The 21,462-nt window shown below is 44.2% G+C and overlaps 1 protein-coding gene across 2 annotated transcripts in view; it reads right to left on the bottom strand.

Annotated features, from left to right (window-relative positions):
* ACAP2 (ArfGAP with coiled-coil, ankyrin repeat and PH domains 2) overlaps positions 1-21,462 on the bottom strand; it is a 338,624-nt gene that overhangs the window by 178,349 nt on the left and 138,813 nt on the right. For both annotated transcript variants that reach the window (XM_029615073.1, XM_029615074.1), the window contains exons 7-9: positions 21,318-21,362; positions 10,992-11,087; positions 1,344-1,418 (exon numbers count right to left, since the gene is read on the bottom strand). In XM_029615073.1, coding sequence (XP_029470933.1) covers positions 1,344-1,418; positions 10,992-11,087; positions 21,318-21,362 — 216 coding nt within the window. The remainder of the gene's footprint in view (positions 1-1,343; positions 1,419-10,991; positions 11,088-21,317; positions 21,363-21,462) is intronic.

The raw sequence follows: 21,462 nt of genomic DNA on the forward strand, positions 1-21,462 counted from the left end.
ATGTACATGTGCTATTTTGCACCCCTACAATGACCACACAAACAGTAGGCTCAAAATATATGGACACTTGATGCACGACTTTCCGTTTGCTAAATTTCGAGGAGAAAAAGTGAGTAGCTTCTCTTTGAAAATTTGCATAAAATATGCACAAAAAAAAGCACCCATGTAGTTTGCAATTGCACAGGCTATTTGAAGAATGCCTCCTAAGAATGCAATTTTCAAAAGCTATTTACCTGGGTAAAACAGCTTTTTGAAAATTGCTCACTCTGTACGCAGGTAAAAATATATGCAAAGTGACACGAGGGGAATTTTCAAAAGGATTTGTGTGTGTAAAATCAGTATCTCTCACAGCAATTTTCAATAGCTTATTTACACGCTTAAAGAACACTTAAGGACATAAAACCTATTGACAAGTTAATAGCATATATCATAGCAATTTTCAAAAGCCCACTTATGCGTGTAAAGTGGATTTATGCACATAAAAACCTGTTTTAAGTGCATAAATCCTTTGTGTATTTTTACCAATATTGTAGTGAAGACATTCCTACAGTGAGGATAGCCTGTGGGGAGAAAATGTGCAGTTTTGAATATTCAAAATTATGCGTACTGTTCTAGTCAGAAAACATGCCTGCCAAAAAAGGAAGAAGAAATCTCTGTAGTTACTGTTTTTGGGGCAATTTTCAAAAGGGAAAATACAGGCACATTCTGAAAACTGATACAAAATCCCAGACCTTTCACCTGCATGTGCATTATTGCAAAGTTTACAGGTACTGTTTCCAGCAGTTTATGCACCAATTTTCAAAGGAAAAATGTACAATGTACTTTTTCACTGAAAATTTCTCATACATATTTGCTATTTTGTACTTTTTCTAAAAATAACATACTTTTGAAGACTCAAAAGTATGTGCACAGTTACAAACCCGCCTCCCACAATGTGAGGGAAAGTATGCACACAGAGGCTCTACACATGTACTTTTACCCACGCATAAGGTCGGCAGTTTTCAAAATGCCCATCACGTAAAGCACCGTTTTATCCACAGAAATGGTTTTTAAAATTACAGACTCTATGAATAATCAATAGAAACAGATTCATGTCACTTAGTAACCATATGTTAATTACATACAATTATATTAATAATTGAATAAACACTTGTTAGCAACAGCTATATTGTTGGATAACAGAGCCAGACATTGGACAATCTGAATTATCTGACTGTGCTCAAGAGAGAGAAAACAATATGAGCTGTTTTAATGAAGTAGTGCTCCATGCTCTACTGCACACTGATACATACAACTGTGCAAGAGACTCACGCTATGAAGCTACTCCTCATCCTCATGAGTACCTTTTGTTGAATGGTTGAATGCTTTTGCTCCATCTCTCTCTTCTCTTTGGCAGCATCCACAACTAGCAGATCCAGCTGTAAAAAGAGAGAAAGACATGCAAGACTTTTTATTTATTTTTTTTAAACAGCTGAAATTTTATATTATTTGTTTGGGGGTTTTTTTTTACTACAGGTTTTGATTATGAAGAAAAATTACATACAGAATAAAGCTTTGGTGCTTGACTATGAATGATTATCTCCAAATCACAAAATATTAATCAGCAAAGCAGGTTTACATTCTGAAAGGCCGTGACCAAACATACAATAAAAGATGTTTAATCTCACATATTGCAATAAAGTAATTGGTGTGAGAGCCAAAGCTGAATGGAAGCCCCATTTGCTGATCTGCCGTCCTTCAACCTAGTTTGTGTTATGTTTTAAGAACATAAGAACATGCCATACTGGGTCAGACCAAGGGTCCATCAAGCCCAGCATCCTGTTTCCAACGGGGGTCAATCCAGGCCATAAGAATGGCAAGTACCCAAAAACTATTCCATGTTACTGTTGCTAGTAATAGCAGTGGCTATTTTCTAAGTCAACTTAATTAATAGCAGGTAATGGACTTCTCCTCCAAGAACTTATCCAATCCTTTTTAAAAAACAGCTACACTAACCACATCCTCTGGCAACAAACTCCAGAGTTTAATTGTGCGTTGAGTGAAAAAGAACTTTCTCTGATTAGTTTTAAATGTACCACATGCCAACTTCATGGAATGCCCCCTAGTCTTTCTATTATCCGAAAGAGTAAATAACAGTTTCACATTAACCCGTTCTAGACCTCTCGATTTTAAACACTTCTATCATATCCCCCCCTCAGCCGTCTCTTCTCCAAGCCGAAAAGTCCTAACCTCTTTAGTCTTTCCTCATAGGGGAGCTGTTCCATTCCCCTTATCATTTTGATCACCCTTTCTCTGTATCGCCTTCTAGGTCTCATGGCCCTTAATGCTGTATATGGATGTAAAAATGAAGCTATTCAAAGATATGGTATACACATCGTTTGATTTTTTTTTTTTTTACTGGATGTTTTCACATCATTAAAAATCTGGATCAGGAGCTGCTATCCCCAAAAAGCAGGATGGGACATGCATTGCCAGATTAAAATATTCAGTACATTGTACTTTACTATACTGACTTCAGGTACCACGGATGTTCTTTTGTAAATAGTTACCTGTATATACAGTTTTCTTTGCCTTCTACTAGCCTCTAATTTAATTTCCCAGCCCTTCCCCCTTTCTCACCTATCCTCATCCCCTTGATTTTCCCATCTAATACCTTGTTCCTAGTTAATCTTTATCTCTTAATATTGTACTTAGTTTAATGTACCGAGTTATTCTGCATTTTTGTTTTTTGTTCCCTGTAAAGGCTACGCCTCTCATTTTTGGCTTTGTTGTTTGTTTTATGTAAACCAATACGATGTGCAAATGGTTATCGGTATATTAAAAAACACTAAATAAATAAATAAATTTCCAGCATCTAACTTCATGAAGCAGAATGCAGAACACAATTATGTGCTAAAGAATGCACTCCCCACATGCTGCAGCCACCCTCAAATAAGGGGGTCAGCTGTTGTAAATAAAATAATTAGTTAAGCTTTGGTTTTATTACAGCATAAAGGCTATCAGTTTATAAGGCCCTGTGTATTGGGAATGGGATTTTAGTTTTTGTTTTAATTGTATGTTATGTTTTAATTTGTATTTTTTTGGTGCTGTACACTGCTCTGGCCAGGTCTGGTATCTGAGTGGGCAGTATATAAGAATTTATTTATTTATTTATTTATTTTTATATACAGACATTCGATCTCAATCGAGATATCACACCGGTTTACATTCAGGTACTGTAGGTATTTTTCTATCCCCAGAGGGCTTACAATCTAACAGGTCGATACTGTAACGTGCGGTTGAAGATTTCCCGTCTGTAACGTGCTGGGAGCGCACAATTCGGACGCGTAAGGCGATCCAGTCTCCAGTTTCACGCGTCCTTAGTGCTTCTTAAAACAGACGCATAACCCTTTCCGCACGCAGCATGTATATGATATGTAAATGAACGAATTAGCTGTATAATGAAGGAATTAGCTATTCCCCTCCGATACTGTGACGCGCGCTCAGATTATCTCCTTTGTAACCAGCTATTTTGCCGCATCCTTAACCTGTTAGTTTACCGCCTACCCTCTACTTGGTGTTAGTGTGGTGTTAGTGTGGTATTCAAAAATTAAAACGGGAATAAAGTGTAAAAAATGGGGGTAAAACCGTAAAGTGTAAAAAAACATTGCAGCGTAAGTTGTTTATATATATGTATAAATACCTGTCACTTTCCGAATCCCCCAGGCGTGCGGTCATCGAGGCGGCGGAGGGAGCCGGCGGGCGGATGGGCGCCCGTTCATCCAGGCGGCGGGAGCCGGCGAGCGGGTGGGCGCGCGTTGGATCCAGGCGGCTGCGTGTTCGATCCAGGCCGTGGCCGGGTGGGCGTGCATTCATCCAGGCAGAGGGAGCCGGCGGCGAAAGCGGCCTCCGGCTCCCTCTGCCTGGATGAATGCACGGCCCCCGCCGGCAGTGAATGAATGCCCATGCGATTTCGGCGCTCAAGGCCCTGTCCAGTCTCCGGTGCAGCCCCAGTCCTGTCCCCTCCTCCCGAAGCAAAAAAAAAAACAAAAACCAAAAAGGTTGCAAGGCTCGGGCCTGCTACGGTAGTCCCTTCTCCCTTCTCCTCTCCTCCCAATTTCGGCGCTCAAGGCGGCCGGGTGGGCGTGCATTCATCCAGGCAGAGGGAGCCGGCGGCGAAAGCGGCCTCCGGCTCCCTCTGCCTGGATGAATGCACGGCCCCCGCCGGCAGTGAATGAATGTCCATGCGATTTCGGCGCTCAAGGCCCTGTCCGGTCTCCGGTGCAGCCCCAGTCCTGTCCCCTCCTCCCGAAGCAAAAAAAAAAAAAAACCGAAAAGGTTGCAAGGCTCGGGCCTGCTACGGTAGTCCCTTCTCCCTTCTCCTCTCCTCCCAATTTCGGCGCTCAAGGCAGCCGGGTGGGCGTGCATTCATCCAGGCAGAGGGAGCCGGCGGCGAAAGCGGCCTCCGGCTCCCTCTGCCTGGATGAATGCATGGCCCCCGCCGGCAGTGAATGAATGCCTGTGCGATTTCGGCGCTCAAGGCAGTCACATGTCGTGACGTCAAGCGTCGTGACGTCACGCCTTGAGCGCCGAAATCGCACAGGCATTCATTCACTGCCGGCGGGGGCCGTGCATTCATCCAGGCAGAGGGAGCCGGAGGCCGCTTTCGCCGCCGGCTCCCTCTGCCTGGATGAATGCACGCCCACCCGGCTGCCTTGAGTGCCGAAATCGGGAGGAGAGGAGAAGGGAGAAGGGACTACCGTCGCAGGCCCGAGCCTTGCTACTTTTTCGGTTTTTTTTTTTTTTTTGCTTCGGGAGGAGGGGACAGGACTGGGGCTGCACCGGAGACCGGACCGGGCCAGGGCAGGTAAGCGGGGGCTGGGGGAAAGTTTGCTGAGCATCGGGGAACATAACTGTCCACTTCCTGGTACCTGTCATTTCAAATGTCATTTGAAATGACAGGTACCAGAAATGACATTTGAAATGACAGATACCAGCGTGGCCGTGAAGCGTTAGGCCCGCGAACCCAGGATACTGTATAGGCGCTCTATACAGTAAAATGGTTTGCGCGGGCCTAACACTTGCCTAAGGCTTCGCAGCCGCGGCATGCATTTGCATGCAATTTGAAGAGAGTATCGAGCGGTAGGTGAAGAGAACTGTGCGTGCGGGGAACGAGGGTGCGCCTGACACTGCCGCACTGTTTCTACCGCGGCCTTAGAGTATCGATCTGTAAGTTTGTACCTGAGGCAATGGAGGGTAAAGTGACTTGCCCAAGGTCACAAGGAGCAACAGCAGGACTACAGCATTTATTTAATTTGGCAATAAATAAATGATTAAGCTGGTTCTTTTCATTCCAGATGTGTAGTGATAGAAGTGCTCTTTGATGAAGGCTTCATATTAACTGAACCCTGGCACTAGACCTCAGTTACGATTTGTACTAGAGATGTGAATCATCGGATCAGTTTCAATTTACATACTGTTTATACGCCCTCTGTCTTAATCAACCCTAAAAAGGATTTTATGAACGCCAAGTTCTCAATATTAGACTGCCATTGTCCCAATATAACTGCTAACGACTTATCTCCCGACACAGCTGCGTTTCGTTCTTCCTTCGAAGATCGAAAATAAACACGAGAACTGTGGAAGCACCAATGGTGCAGCACTGCATAGAACGGGATCATAAGTTCGATCAACTTAGATGGACGGTCATAGATAAGGTCGAAGGTGGAGATGAAAAGAAGAAATTGAATTACATTGAACAGCAATGGATTTTCAAATTAAATACAGTAGTACCAAAAGGATTAAACGAAGAAGTGGAGTGGGCGAGTCTAATTTGAGACAGAAAGAGAACAGATATGTGTCTACTTTGGACGAGCGGCCCTTTAATTTTGAGACAACCAATCACTAGTTGTTTGGCGAATATGACATAGGGTGCAAACACGTATCCACACCATTGGAGGATTTGAGATCTGCTGACTAGCTTTTAAAGCATAGAGAAGACGCTAAAAAACAACGCCGCCACTCGGAGCTTGTAAGCCTGAGGGAGAGAACGGACAGCCGGAACAAAGAGAGCCATGACTGTTGGATTAACGGAGGAATAAATGAAAATAGGAACGGACACACTCCCCTGACGAAGGAAGAACGAAACGCAGCTGTGTCGTTAGCAGTTATATTGGGACAATGGCAGTCTAATATTGAGAACTTGGCGTTCATAAAATCCTTTTTAGGGTTGATTAAGACAGAGGGCGTATAAACAGTATGTAAATTGAAACACAACTTTCCACGAGCATAGGGATATAAGCATTTAGTCGCTTTACAAAAATTGAAAGAAAAAACATAAGTGACAACATCTTATCTATGCATAGTGGAGAGTATGATTTTTATAACAAAAGTGTTTGATAAAAATTATTATATTTAAAAATATTTTTCACACGATAAATAATATAACACACAAAAAAAAGGGGGAAGGAGGCAAGTTAATGATTATATCATACGAACAGGCGCAAGGCCGTGGAGGCATGCACTAGAAATATGAAACTTACCTCTTTCTCCAATATATATTTTTTTACAATATTAAAATTAAAAAGATAGTTTATTTAGAATATTTTTTGGTTGATGAGAGCACGGGATTTTGGCAAGGCCTATTTCTTACATAATTTGAAAATATCTTCCGAAGTGTTACCAGTGATATCTAAGATATACTATCTCTCTTGTAAGGAGGAAGTTGGTTCTGGGGAGCAACCTGCGGATGTTTCACCAAATCTGACGGAATTTTTGGAGTCGTCTATAGAGACTATTATATCAAAAAGGGCAACTCTTAGTCTTTCGTGTTCCCATCTGATAGAAATTTGGTACTACGACTCTTCATGCATAATCGCTCACTGTTATTCCTCAGTGACAAAATTTGGATGTATCTAGATATGTCCAGTGTGCCTCAAGACCGAAGAAAGAAATTACTTAATATGCATCCAGAGGTATTATCCAGAGGGGATAAGTTTGTTTTGAAATATCCTTGTAAGTGTATAGTGAATCATTCCAATTTCAATTATGTTTTCTTCAAGTCATCGCAACTCAAGTTTTTCTGGAAACTCATACCCAAGGATATCCTATATTAGGTTCGGGGGAATGATTATGTTCTTCTGGTGGATTCTCTAAGTTTACTTAACTGAATATGTCTTCTTTTTTACATATCACTCTTCATGCATCTGCCCCAATTTACCTAATTTACAGATAAATATTGTATTTGCTTATTATTTGTATTTGTTTAGATCTTTGCAGCCTATCTGTATTTCCACAAGAGGTTTTTTTTTTGTTATATTTGAAAATGCTTAAAATAAAAATTATTAAAAAAAAAAAAAAATTACTTCTACCTCTTCATCCAGTCAGACCAGTTCAGACAAGTGGGATGCACCCAAGCTTCTCAAACTGATGGAACCTTGCCAAACCCACTCTTAACAGCTCTGAATCAAACAAGTCTTCTTCTCCGGTCTGTATATTCAAGTGATAATGCTTTGAAGAGAAATGTAAGGAAGACCAACCACCAATCTACAAATCTCCTGTGGAGAGATCAAACACATTACTGCCCAAGAAGTTGCCTGAACCCTAGTGGAATGTGATCTGATCTGCTTGGGCAATGCCCTACCTTTCTCAATATAAGCTGCTGTAACAACCTCTTTAAGCCAATTTGCTAAAGACACCTCACCCTTCTTAACATCAAACACCATGAAAGGATGCTCTGATTTTCTGAACTCATTCATGACCTTCAAATATCTCAAGAGAACTTTCCTTACATCCAAACAATGCAAGACAATATATTATCTGGTGTCCCCCTGCCTACTAAATGAAGGCAATCAGACTGATTGCCTTTATTTAGTAGACTTTCAGAAGAAAGGAACACATTTTCACCATCTTTTTTAGTAGTCACTAACAATGGCTAGCAATAGGACAATGCCTGCAACTCTACTCTCCTCCTGGCCGAACATATTACTAGGAATACTGCCTTCAACATAAGAAACTTTGGAGAAATCCTCCCAATAGGCTGAAACAGCAAACCTGATAAAAAAAAAATGCAATACCAGATTCAGATCCTATGATGGAATTGGCAATCACAGCAGAGGCCTAAAGTGCTCGATTCCCTTTTAAGAACCATGAAATGCCCAGATGAGAAGACAAGAACCTATCTGCTACATGTTCCCAAAGCAAGAAATAGCTGACACTTGCACCTTCAAGGAATTAAGAGCTAGATCCTTAGAGAACGTCTTGCAAGAATTCCAGAACAGATGGCATTGTGGAATACCTAGAAAATGTCTATCAACCAATCATCTAGATAAGGGGGTACCAAAATTCCTTTCCTTCATAGTGCCACTGCCACTACCACCATTACCTTCAAGAAAGTTCTTGAAGTAGTGGCTAGGCCAAAAGGCAGAGCTTGAAACTGAAAATGTTCTCAGAGCACTGCAAAATGAAGGAAATGTTCATGACCCTTCCATATCAATATGTAAAGATAAGCTTCAGTAAGATCCAAAGAGATGAGAAACTGTCTCACTGCCACAATCACTGACCTCAAGGTTTCCAATCTAAAGTAAGATATCTTGAAAAACTTGATCTTCTTTAAACCCAGAAAGGGAACCACAATATTAATGGAATGTCTGTTGCCACTGGTACCTTGGAACTAGCATCACCACATTCAATGAGAGTTAAGAGATTCGAGCATTATCTTTACCACAGCTCACTCGCGACAGAATAAAAGGAAACGAAAAAGGCATCGAAAAATGGCCAGAAAAACTCCAAGGCATAACCATCTCGAATTATTTCTGAAACCGATTGATCTGAAGTAATTTAGACCCACTTCTGATAAAAGTTTGACAAGCAGTCGCCTACCTCTAGAACCAGAGACTGGGTCCCCAAAAAAGTGAGAAACTTTCAGTTCTGGCCACTTCTCTTGGCCAAGCGAAAGGACTAAAACCTGCCAAATGGCCGAGATCGTTAAAAACCAGTATCAAGGCCATGCTGAATCTTCTATTATCTCTAAATCTATTCCAGGCCGGAATAGAGCATGCAAAACCTTCTGGTCTGCTTCCAGAAGTTTCAGTACTTTGGAATTGCTCTAACCTTGGCCATTTTTTTCCAGATTCTTGCCAAACAGATTTACTTTAAACAGCAGCTTCATCATATTGGTCTCTGATATAGAATCTACAGACTAGTTCTGCAAACATAACAGTCTTCATGCTGTCATCATTGAAGACATACTCCTCACATGTACACACCAATTAAAGCATGCATCTGCCATGTACACTGCTTCAGGATCTAAACAGGATTCCTCTTCCAAAACCTTTTTACCTGTGCCTATCATTTCCTCTTAGACGCGCTGTGCCATGGGTTAATACCAGAGAAGGGGCTGGGAGAGGTGGTGAAAAAGGGGATAGTTGTAAGACTGCAAAAGAAAATATGGGGGTACACAGATGTCATGGCATTATGTATTCAGTGTGGGAGTTTGGTATTCAGCAGGAGGTCCTGTAGATGGGGAATTGAGGTCACAATTTTTGAAATGGGGTCAAAGATTGCTTCACGGAATGTGAAAGGACTTAATACCTATGGAAAAAGGAAGCTATTATTGAAAGACGCAACGCAAAAGCATGCAGATGTTGTGTTATGTCAGGAAACAAATCTAAAGAAAAAACATGAGCGATTAATGGCAATGCAGCACTTTCCTCAGCAGTTTTTTTGCACCTTCCACGGTAAAATAAATAAATAAATATTGCTGGGTGGGTGATTTATTTTCAAAGAATATTGTGGTGGATGTACTATTCTCCATTAAAGATATGGAAGGATGATATATTATAGTTATATTTAGATTGCACAAGGAGATGTATACCTTGGTGAACTTGTATACACCCAATACGTTACAAAGGTCGTTTTTGGTGGATTTGTCAAAGGTATTACAACAGTGGGCAGAGGGATACATTATTATTGGAGAGGGGATTTTAATTTAACCAGATACCCATATTTGGATAATAGTGGAGGGAGTCAGGTTCCATCTAGTTCACACAGAAAGTACTTGAAGACCTTTACTGGGCATTGGGGGCTGTTTGATGGTTGAACTAATACATCCCACTGATCACAATTATACCTTCTACTCTAAGACACACAGAGTTTGTTCCAGAATAGATTATTTCCTGCTTGATACATTTTTAATAAATAAACTGGTGGGGACAGAAATAGGATTAATAAAGTAGTCAGACCACATTCCAGTCTGGATGACTTTCTCAGGATTAGGGGATCATATGGGGAGACAGTTCTGGAGGCTCAATGAAAGCCTACTGAAGAATCAAGATGAAGATCCAGGATCTAGAGGATAGAATCCAAGGTGAAGAATTCAAATTACAGTGGATACGTCAGGTGGGGGGTGGGGTATCTTATCTTGCTCTTTCCCCCTGGCATCCCCAGCTCCTCTCTAACCTCCCATCCAATCTGACAAATACACGAGTACCTGGCATAGACCACTTCTCCTTCACACAAATATAGACATATACTCCCCCAGCCAATTCCCTTATCCACCAATGATCCCCCCCTCAGCTCCTCCTAACCATCTGAAAATTATTTCCCTTTGCACCCCTACTACTTCCTTACCCCCTCGGCTGATATTCATCTACTCCTGCATAATCTCTCACTTCATACATATGTCACTGCTGCTGATCCTGAACAGCAAGAGAACAGCAGCAATAGTAGTAACAGGACAGGAGGGGAGGGGTTGGATTAGGAAGCAGAGCAGTTTTTCCTTGCTCTACTCTGTCCTCTCGTCTTATCACTCCCCTTGGTTCCTTAGGCACTGTCTAGGTGGGGAGGGCATGGAGCAGGATGCAGAGGGTGGCTCCCTGCCAAGTGAAATTCAGTATATACATGCCTGCTCATCATAAATAATTTTCTACCCACTACATTGTCCAATGTGGCATGGCATTGCACTGCACTTATAAACAAAGAATGATTTAAAAAATATATAAAATAATTTTTACCTGTGCACCCAGCTCCTTCATGTAGGGCTCAAGTTCACTGAACAAGTCATAGCCCTGATGGAAGAAAGCTAGGTGGGCATACATAAAGGACAGCATCTAGAATAGAGCAGAAAAATATGAATCTTAGACAGCTATTTTAGAAAAAAGCAGAATTGCTTACCTGTAACAGGTGTTCTCACAGGCAGCAGGATGTTAGTCCTCACATATGGGTGACATCATCAGGATGGAGCCCAATCACGGAACACTTGTCAAAGTTTCTAGACCTTTGACTGGCACCACTGAGCATGCCCAGCAAGCCACCAACCCTGCATCTAACAAGGGTCCCCCTTCAGTCTCATTTATAGTAAAAAGTACATGTGAAAAATAAAATAATAAATCACAAGTGTACCCAACTCCGCGGGGTGGCAGGTGGGTTTTGTGAGCACTAACATCCTGCTGTCCTGTGAGAACACCTGTTACAGGTAAGCAACTCTACTTTTTCACAGGATAAGCAGGATGGTAGCCCTCACATATGGGTGAACAGCGAGCTGAAGATGCCAGAGCAATGTAACAAAAGCACCCAAAGACGTGCAACAGGCAAAACAGGGGTGGGTTTGGTTAGAAGAGGGCATCCTGAAGATCCCAGTGGGTCGCTGGAAGGAAGTTGGGTATTAAGCTGAGAATAAACTGCGCAGAACTGACTGGCCAAAGACAGAATCTTAGGTGCCAGCCTTGTCCAGGCAATAATGAGTTGCAAAGGTATGGAGAGAACGCCTTGCAGATGTCAGCCAGAGGTACAGAACGAAGGTGTGCTACAGACGTTGCCATTGCTCTAATGGAGTGCACTTTAACGCATCGCTGGAGCTGAAAGCCTGCTTGCTGGTAGCAGAAGGAAATACAGTCCACCAGCCAGGAGGACAGGGTCTGCTTTCTCACCAGGATTCCGAGTTTAAGTTTATCAAAGGAAACAAATAGCTGGGTGGATTTCCTATGGTCTGCCGTGCCATATAAAAGGCTAGCACACGCTTGCAGTCCAAGGAATGTAGAGCCCGCTCACCTGGATGTGAGTGGGGTTTTGGAAAGAAAGCAGGCAAAACTATGGATTGATTTAAATGGAACTCAGACTACTTTTGGTAGAAATTTAAAATGAGTGCGAAGGACCACTCAATCATGAAGAAATTTTGTGTAAGGGGGGGTAAGTAACCAGTGCCTGTAGCTCACTGATCCTGTGAGCAGACGACAAAGCAAGAAGGAAGAGCACCTTCCCAGTGAGATGCCGTAACTCGCAGGAGTGCAGAGGCTCAAACGGAGGTTTCATGAGTCGCGCTAATACCACATTAAGGTCCCAAGCAGGGGCCAGAGAGGGGGTATGAGGTGCAGCAAGCCCTTCATAAAGCACACTACTAAGGGTTGTGTCGAAATAGAGACATCCCCTGTACCCTTATGGAAGGTGGCCACCGCACTGACATGTACTCTAATGGAGGAAGTTTGTAAACCCGACTCAGAGAGGTGCCAGAGGTAGTCTAGAAACTTCATTGTGGGACAGGTAAAGGGATCTAAGTCCTTTCAAGTGCACCATAATGAAAATCGGTTCCATTTAGAATGATAAGACCTTCTAGTAGAAAGCTTTCGTGAAGCTCCCAGGACCTGGGATACAAAGTCCGAGAAGTTAAGAGGCCATAAGATTAGCTCAGATGGCACAGATTTTCGATGTTTATGCCGATGCTTCTCCCAGTGCTTGGCTTTACCCATGGCCTGCACAGAGGACGTAGACGCTGAAGTCTTTGACGTCAACCTAGAGTCATCGTTGTCCGACCGATGACATGATTTGGCCGGTGACAGCGCAGACAACGTGGAAGCCTGAGATGGTGGTCGCTGCTTTGTATGAAATAACAAAACCATTTTCTCTAATCGAGGCTGGCGTCCCTTGGGGGTCATTTGGGCACAGTTGGTACATGAGTCCACGTCATGGGTAGGGCCCAGACAAAGTACACAGGCCTGGTGAGGGTCTGTGATAGACATTGTCCTAGGACAATCAGGGCACAGACGAAAACCCGTCGCCATTGAAAATTTAGGCCGTGCGCGGTTGGTGCCAGTCAGGCCTATAAATGGTAACAGACGGGAACCGACCGAAAAATGAGGTCAAATCTACCGTACGGTCGTGGTTATTGACGGTGAAGAAGGGGGACACCGGATGGGGTGAAAACCTTTGCAAATTTCCAAACACATTCCTGAAGAAAAATTCCTGTCAGGAATGTGTGAAAGAGCACCTAACTCCGCGTGGCTAAAGCTGCGTGGAAAAAAAGAGACTGAAGAGGGACCCCTGCTGGATGCAGGGTTGGTGGCATGCTGGGCATGTCAGTGGTGCCAGTCAAAGTTCTAGAAACTGACAAAAGTCTTCCGTGATTGGGCTCCATCCTGATGTCACCCATATGTGAGGACTACTATCCTGCTTGTCCTGTGAGAATGATTGAAACTGTTATGCGTTTGAGTTACAGAACAAACATTTATTAAAGAAAAAAAACCTTGAGAATTTTTCAGCTCATCTGTGCATATCTCAAAATAAAATCCACTGCAGAGGAAAAGGGCAAGTTTATTCTAATTGCTCGTAATAAATTATGGCAAGGAAAATATAAAGGGATGTTGGTGATCTTCAGCAGTCATACCCAAGTCAATAGTTGGAAAACCTGATAGAGGTAGAAAAGCACAGAAGTTTTGGTCTTTATTTACACTCTCTGAAAAATTTTCCTGGCACTGGCATCCTCGCTAAGTTAAAGGGAAGGTCTTACGATCTGCTTTTTCATTGAATACTTAGATAGCATCTGAATAGTCTTTGGTGGAGTTTCTTAGCACTTCTTACAATTTGCTGCTCTATGATGGTCTCCTAAACTAAGCTTGACTCCATTTCAGGTAGACCATCTCCTCTCTCCCAAGGGCACTGATCATATTGATGACACAGTACAGCTGAAGGGTACTGTATCCTGGTTTACAGAAACACTGATTCTTAATACCAACTTTACAGACTATTTTCCATCTCTCAGACATCCATTTCTGCCTTAATAACTGCACAAAAAAATGGTCTCCAATGCTCACTGATTCTGTGCCTGATATTCATACATGGCTCCTCCAGCACCATACTGTGTTATTTTACCTCCAAAGCTCTAGGAAACAGATGGGAACCCTCCTGTCTGCATTTCATTTCCCTTTCAAACTAATTTTTGGACACAAAAAGACATCTGAAAATTATAAAAAAATACCCAAGAGATCTAGAACAGAAGGCAAATATTTTTTATTTTTATACTTTACAGACTGCAAGAATTTCTATTAAAATGTGTATGCACAATTTACTTACATTGATTATATTTGACAAGCATTGCAACTATTGCTTTGGATTGAACTAGAGAAGGATTTGGGAGCAGAAAAGGAGGCAACTGGGAAGGGTTTGATTATCAAGGGAACATAGGTCTACAAGTCCAGGGGAACCACCAATTGACTGCAAGGAAATCAATAAACCTAACCACATTCAGGCACCTAAATACCTTCAGCGCTCCTGATAAACTGAAAAATATACAAATAAAACATGATCTTTCATGATATAGCAAGTGTTGCTTACCTGATGTAACAGGTGTTCTCACAGGACAGCAGGATGTTAGTCCTCACAAATGGGTGACATCGAGGATGGAGCCCAACCACAGAAAACTTCTGTCAAAGTTTCAGAACTTTGACTGGCCCCTACTGGGCATGCCCAGCACGGCACTAACCCTGCAGCCAGCAGGGGTCTCCCTTCAGTCTTGTTTTTATAGCTACAGGCAGTGCCGAAAAATAAAATAAACGAACCCAACACCGCAGGGTGGCGGGCGGGTTTCGTGAGGACTAACATCCTGCTGTCCTGTGAGAACACCTGTTACATCAGGTAAGCAACACTTGCTTTCTCATAGGACAAGCAGGATGGTTGTCCTCACAAATGGGTGAGTACCGAGCTGAGGATGTCCTGACTTGCACCAAATGCACCCAACGGCGTGCAACAAGCACAACAACTGGGGTGGAATTTGGTGAAGGGCATCCGCACTCTACCGGGAAGGTGGAAGGGTGTTGGTACATCAGTTTGGGAAAAAGGTTACGCAAGACAGATTGGCCGAAGATGGAATCCTGTCTTCCAGCTTTATCCAAACAATAGTGGGCTGCAAAGGTATGGAGAGAACTCCAGGATGCAGCTTTGCAGATGTCAGGAAGCGGCACCGATCGAAGGTGTGCTACTGAAGTCGCCATGGCCCTCACAGAGTGTGCTTTGACACGGTCTTGGAAAGGAATGCCAGCTTGCTCATAGCAAAAGGAAATGCAGTCTGCCAACCAGGTGGAAAGAGCCTGCTTACCCACAGGTTGTCCTAACTTGTTAGGATGGAAAGAGACGAATAATTGAGTGCTCTTCCTGTGAGAAACTGTACGGTCTAGATAAAAAGCTAGAGCTCGTTTACAGTCTAAGGTATGCAGAGTCTGTTCCCCGGAGTTGGAGTGGGGCCTGGGAAAGAAGATAGGTAGTATGATGGATTGATTGATATGAAACTCCGAAACTACCTTAGGTAAAAATTTAGGGTGAGTGCGGAGTACCGCCCGGTCTTGCAGAAGTTTAGTGTAAGGCGGATAGGTAACTAGGGCCTGTAATTCACTAACTCTGCAAGCTGAAGTGATAGCCAAAAGGAATAACACTTTCCATGTGAGAAATTTTAAGTCACAGGAGTGCAGAGGTTCGAAAGGTGGCTTCATGAGACGACCAAGAACTAAATTAAGGTCCCAAGATGGGGCCGGTGGACGTAAAGGTGGCTTCAGATGGAGCAAGCCTTTAAGAAAGCGTGTTACCAGAGGTTGTACGGAGATAGGGACACCCCCGATACCTTTATGGAAGGCGGCTACCGCACTGACATGCATTCTAATGGAAGAGGTTTTGAGACCGGATTCTGATAGATGCAACAAATAGTCCAAGAAGTTAGAGATTGGACAGGAAAGGGGATCAAGGGACTGAGAAGTTCACCATGATGTGTACCTTTTCCATTTGTATGAGTAAGATTGTCTTGTGGAGGGCTTTCGTGAAGCTATTAGGACACGAGAAACTGAGTCCGAAAGGTTAAATGGCTGAAGGACTAACCTTTCAACATCCATGCCGTCAGGGACAAGGCTTGGAGGTTGGGATGAAGGAGGCATCCGTCGTTTTGAGTGATCAGATGCGGGTCCTTTCCCAGAGGAATGTGCCTGCGGATGGAGAGATCCTGGAGTATGGGAAACCACACTTGGCGTGGCCAGTATGGTGCTATCAGGATCATGGTTCCACCGTCCTGGCGTAGCTTCACGAGAGTCCTCGACAGAAGAGGAAGTGGAGGGAATGCATAGAGTAGACCTGTCGTCCACTTGAGGGAGAATGCATCTCTCGGCCGAGAGTGCTGGCTGCGAATGAGAGAGCAGTAGTTGTCCACTTTGTGGTTCTGAGGGGACGCAAAAAGGTCTATGTGGGGATAACCCCACTTGTGAAACAGAGAGGTCGCTACCAGAGAATTGAGTGACCACTCGTGTGGTTGGAAGACTCGGCTGAGCTGGTCTGCCAAGACATTGTCTACTCCCGGCAAGTAGATGGCCTTGAGGTACATGGAGTGGGAGAGGGCTTCCGCCCAAATCTGCGCAGCTTCCTGACACAGAAGGAAGGAGCCTGTGCCTCCCTGCTTGTTTATGTACCACATGGCCACCTGGTTGTCTGTCTGAATTAGTATGGAATGGTTCGATAGGCAACTTTGAAAAGTTCGGAGAGCATAGCGGATTGCTCGCAACTCCAGGAAATTTATCTGATGTTTGGCTTCCTCTCGTGACCAGTGCCCTTGAGTTTGCAGATCGTTTACATGGGCACCCCAACCGATGTTGGAAGCATCGGTGGTGAGAATTACCTGAGGATCTGGTGGAAGAAAGGGTAAGCCCTGTAAGAGGTTGAACGGATTCATCCACCATGCAAGAGACAGACGAAGGGCGTTGGAGATGTGGACTATGGAGGACAGAGGCTGAATAGCCTGAGTCCATTGTAGTCTCAGAGTCCATTGTGTGACTCTCATGGCCAAGCGGGCCATGGGAGTCACATGAACCGAGGAGGCCATGTGTCCCAGTAGAACAAGGAATTGGCGAGCTGTTGCTGTGTGTTGAGACCGCAGCTGGCGAGCTAGGGACACTATGGTCTGGACTCGTTGATGAGGAAGGAAGGCTTTTGCCTGTAAGGTGTCCAAGTCTGCCCCAATGAAGGATAAGGTTTGAGATGGGACTAAGTAGGATTTCTCGTAATTGATTAGAAACCCTAGCGAAAGCAGAGTTTGAATTGTTAGGGTCAGGGAGGACCGAGCTAATTGCTGGGTTGGGGCCCTGATCAACCAATCGTCCAAGTAGGGGTAGACGTGGACACCTTCCTGTCGTAGAAACGCTGCAACCACTACGAGGCACTTGGTGAACACGCGTGGTGCGGATGCGAGGCCGAAAGGTAGCACTCGATATTGGTAGTGACTTTGGCCTACTAGAAAACGGAGGTATTTGCGATGAGATTGTGTTATCGCAATGTGGGTATATGCGTCTTTTAGGTCTAGAGAGCATAACCAGTCCCCTCTTTGTAGCAGAGGGAGCAACGAGCCTAGGGTCACCATCTTGAACTTCTCCTTGTGGAGGTACTTGTTGAGGGCCCTTAGGTCCAGGATGGGACGAAGACCCCCTGACTTTTTTGGGATCAAGAAGTACCTGGAATAGAACCCTTGTCCTTGTTGAAAGGGAGGAACGGGTTCTATAGCATTTGACTGTAGGAGAAGAGAAACCTCCTGCTCTAAAAGAACCGAGTAATCTGTGAGACTCCACGCCTGCAGGGGTGGGGAGTCGGAAGGGAGAGTCAGGAAGTTGAGATGGTAACCCTGTGCAATGATTGCTAATACCCACTGATCTGTGGTAATCAGATGCCATCTTTCCAGGAAGTGGCATAGTCGACCTCCCACTGGTATAGCTGGAAGAGGGGTCTGGTATATGCTCTCCAAGTGGAAGTCAAAAACCTGCTGCAGGGCCCGGAGGTGGAGCGGCTGCAGATTTTTGCTTTCGAGTCTGGCGAGGCTAAGTCTTATGATAAGACCGTGCAGGCCTAGGCTTAGATGAAGGGGGATAATATTTCCTGGGCCGAATGAAAGGCTTTTTGGAGTCTTTTCTAAACGGCTGTTTAGAAGGTATATCAGGAGGAATGGAGGAGAGCTGTTTAAGGGTTTCGTGATGATCCTTAAGTTCAGCAACAATTTGCTGAATCTGCTCACCGAAGAGATTATCCCCAAGACAAGGCAAATCAGATAGCCTGTCTTGAACTTCTGGACGCAGATCAGATGACTTGAGCCAAGCCCAGCGTCTAGCAGAGATTGCTGTAGCAGAAAGTCTCGTGGAAGCATCAAATACATCATAAGATGTTCTAATTTCATGTTTCCCAGCTTCAAATCCCTTAGCTAGTAGGGATTGGAGCTGTGGCTGGAACTGTTCTGGCAAGGAATCTGAATAGTCCTGTATCTGTTTGAGAATGACCCTATTGTATTGGGTCATGTACAGCTGATAGGAAGCTATTCTGGAGATCAGCATAGCTCCTTGATATACTTTCCTACCTATGCTATCTAGGAATTTGTTTTCCTTGGTAGGAGGTATAGAAGAGTGGGGTTTTAGTCGTTTAGCTTTCTTTTGAGCTGATTCTACGACTACAGAACGATGGTCCAATTGTGGTTTTTGAAAACCAGGAGCTGACTGTACCAGATATGTAGTGTCAGCTTTCTTATTAACTGGAGCAATAGATCCCGTGGATTCCCAATTCTTCTTTAGAAGATCTAGGAAAACCTGATGGATTGGTATGGATGTTATAATCTTAGGGGCATCCAGGAACTGGAGTAATTCCATCATCTGGTGCCTGTCATCTTGTTCAGATTGGAGCTGGAAAGGCACCAACTCTGACATTTCCTTCACAAAATTTATGAAAGAGAGGTCCTCAGGGGGAGAACGCTTTCTACTCTCTGTGGGAGAGGGAGGTGAAGGCAAATTATCAGTATCAGAGGAGGTATCATCACCCCAAGTGTCATAAGGATCAGGTTGGTGACCTTTATGACCACTAGGGGGCTGAACACCTGAAGGTCCTGGTTGAGGCTCCGAGAAATTGGAAGGAGCCACCGGGGGCATCAAGAAAACCCTCGATGGAATCGATGCCGGGATCGGTGCCGGGGTCAGCATCGAAGGAACCGGTGTCGGTCTCAATGGAATCGATGCCGACATCGGAAAACTCGGTGGAGCAGAGGGGCGTATCGATGCCGAAGGATAGATCGGTGGCGAGGGACGCCCTGGAACCGATGGAACTATACCCGAAGGTGGGATCCGATACGGTGTTTCTCCACCCGAGGAAATATCTGTCGGTGACAGCGGTCTTGCCGGTGTCGGTGATATAGGCATCACCGGTGGAAGGGCTGTCATTAATGCCTCCATCCGGTGTAACAGCGGTGCCAGTGCAGCCGCAATCGGCTCGGTGGCCGGTTCCGCTCTCGGTGCCGGAGTCGGTGCCGGGGGAGGCTGGAACCGTTGCATCGCTTTATCGATGGCCTCCTGGACCAGCCGGTCCAGTTCTGCCCGGAGACCAGGGGTAACTAGACCCGGCTCGACGGGAGAGGGAGGCTGAGGCTGAGCCGGAGGGACCACCGTCACCGGTGGAATCGCGGCTCCCAAACCCCGAGGGGGAGAGGGTTGCCTCGGTGCCTGCGAAACAGAAGTGGACGGTGCCAACTCTGATCGAGGCTTTTTCTGCGGTGGCTCGGTCGGTGCAGAGGTCGATGACGTCGATTCCTCGACAGGCCGAGACTTATGACGTCGATGGCGATGTTTCTCCTTCCAATCTCCTCGATGATCAGGGGATGGGACAGGAGTCGATGGCCGAGAAATCATCGATGGCGGACGGTCACCGGAGGCCTGTCGATGGTACGAAGATTTCGATGGTGCCGGTTCCGATGACATCGATGCAATCGATGGCGTTGGGGTAGAAACATAGAAGAGGAGCCCCATCTTCTCCATTCTGGCTTTGCGACCTTTTGGTGTCATTAAGGCACATTTGGTGCAAGTCAGGACATCATGCTCACTCCCCAAGCACAAAACACAGACTCCATGAGGGTCTGTGATTGACATAGTCCGGGTACAGTCCGGGCACCGTCGGAAACCCGATGCCATGGCGGAAGGCCAAATATTTAGCCGCGGGACTGTCGACTGCTAACGGGCCCCGAGGGCCAAAGTCGACGAAAGTCGATAAAACAACGGCAAAAACTTACCGGAGTTCCGCGGACGAAAAAATTCAACGAAGGGAGACCCCTGAGGGGCAAATTTTCTTCAGAATAATAAATTCTATATTCCTGTCAGGAACGTGGTTAAGAGCTCTTTCACCGCGTGGCTACTGCTGCGCGGAAAAAAGAAGAATGAAGGGAGACCCCTGCTGGCTGCAGGGTTAGTGCCGTGCTGGGCATGCCCAGTAGGGGCCAGTCAAAGTTCTGAAACTTTGACAGAAGTTTTCCGTGGTTGGGCTCCATCCTCGATGTCACCCATTTGTGAGGACAACCATCCTGCTTGTCCTGTGAGAATATTATTGTACATGCAATTTGAAGCTATAAAACACAATTAAATACTCTATGAAGGATTTATTTCTCTATTCTTTGCAAAAAAATAAAAACCAGCAAAAAAAGGGTCAAATCTCAGCATCAGTTATAATAATTTATTACTTTCTCTATGCTTTCCCACTGGAATGCCCAAAGCATGGAAAAAGTTACTTATATTTCAAATTAGTTTTGCAGAATAATGTAATTATGCAGTGGGAGTAAGGGTAGAATTTGTTTTCTCAATAAAGCAGCAGCATTTCATATTCCCTGCAAAATTTAACTCTACACAGAGTATAAAGGAAAGGTTTACTAATGCACAGAAAAGAAGCCTTCAAGAATGTTTGGAAGAGAAGACTTTCCACTGAAAGATTCACATTCCACATGAAAATACTTTATGATTCTTTGTGTTAACAGAATGTAGTAATGATCCCAGTTATGTTTAGCTTATCTTATATTAGAGCAGGCAGGTATGCAAATTGGCTTACATGGCAGGAATGCAAACATATTCCTTCTATAATTGATTCCTTTTAAAACTGCATTCTTTCACAACATATCAATTGATTCTCAAGTTTAAAACATACCTCTGGGGAAGAAAGAAAGTTCTGAAAACTGGTCAAACATATTTAAATATTCTCAAGCAGTCTACTTTAGAGAGTTATTTTTACGAATGACATGAAAACCTTACCGATTTTAAAATCTCAGATCGTCTCTTCGATTGTAAAACATTGATCTGAAAGCAAACAGACATTTGTGATCATTTCTAAATGTATACAGAGATTAAAAGCTGAACTGATTTTATGAAGAATTTCTCCTTAGTTTGCTAGCTCCTT

This window comes from Rhinatrema bivittatum, chromosome 9, assembly GCF_901001135.1.
Source record: "Rhinatrema bivittatum chromosome 9, aRhiBiv1.1, whole genome shotgun sequence".
NCBI classification, from domain to species: Eukaryota; Metazoa; Chordata; class Amphibia; order Gymnophiona; family Rhinatrematidae; genus Rhinatrema; species Rhinatrema bivittatum.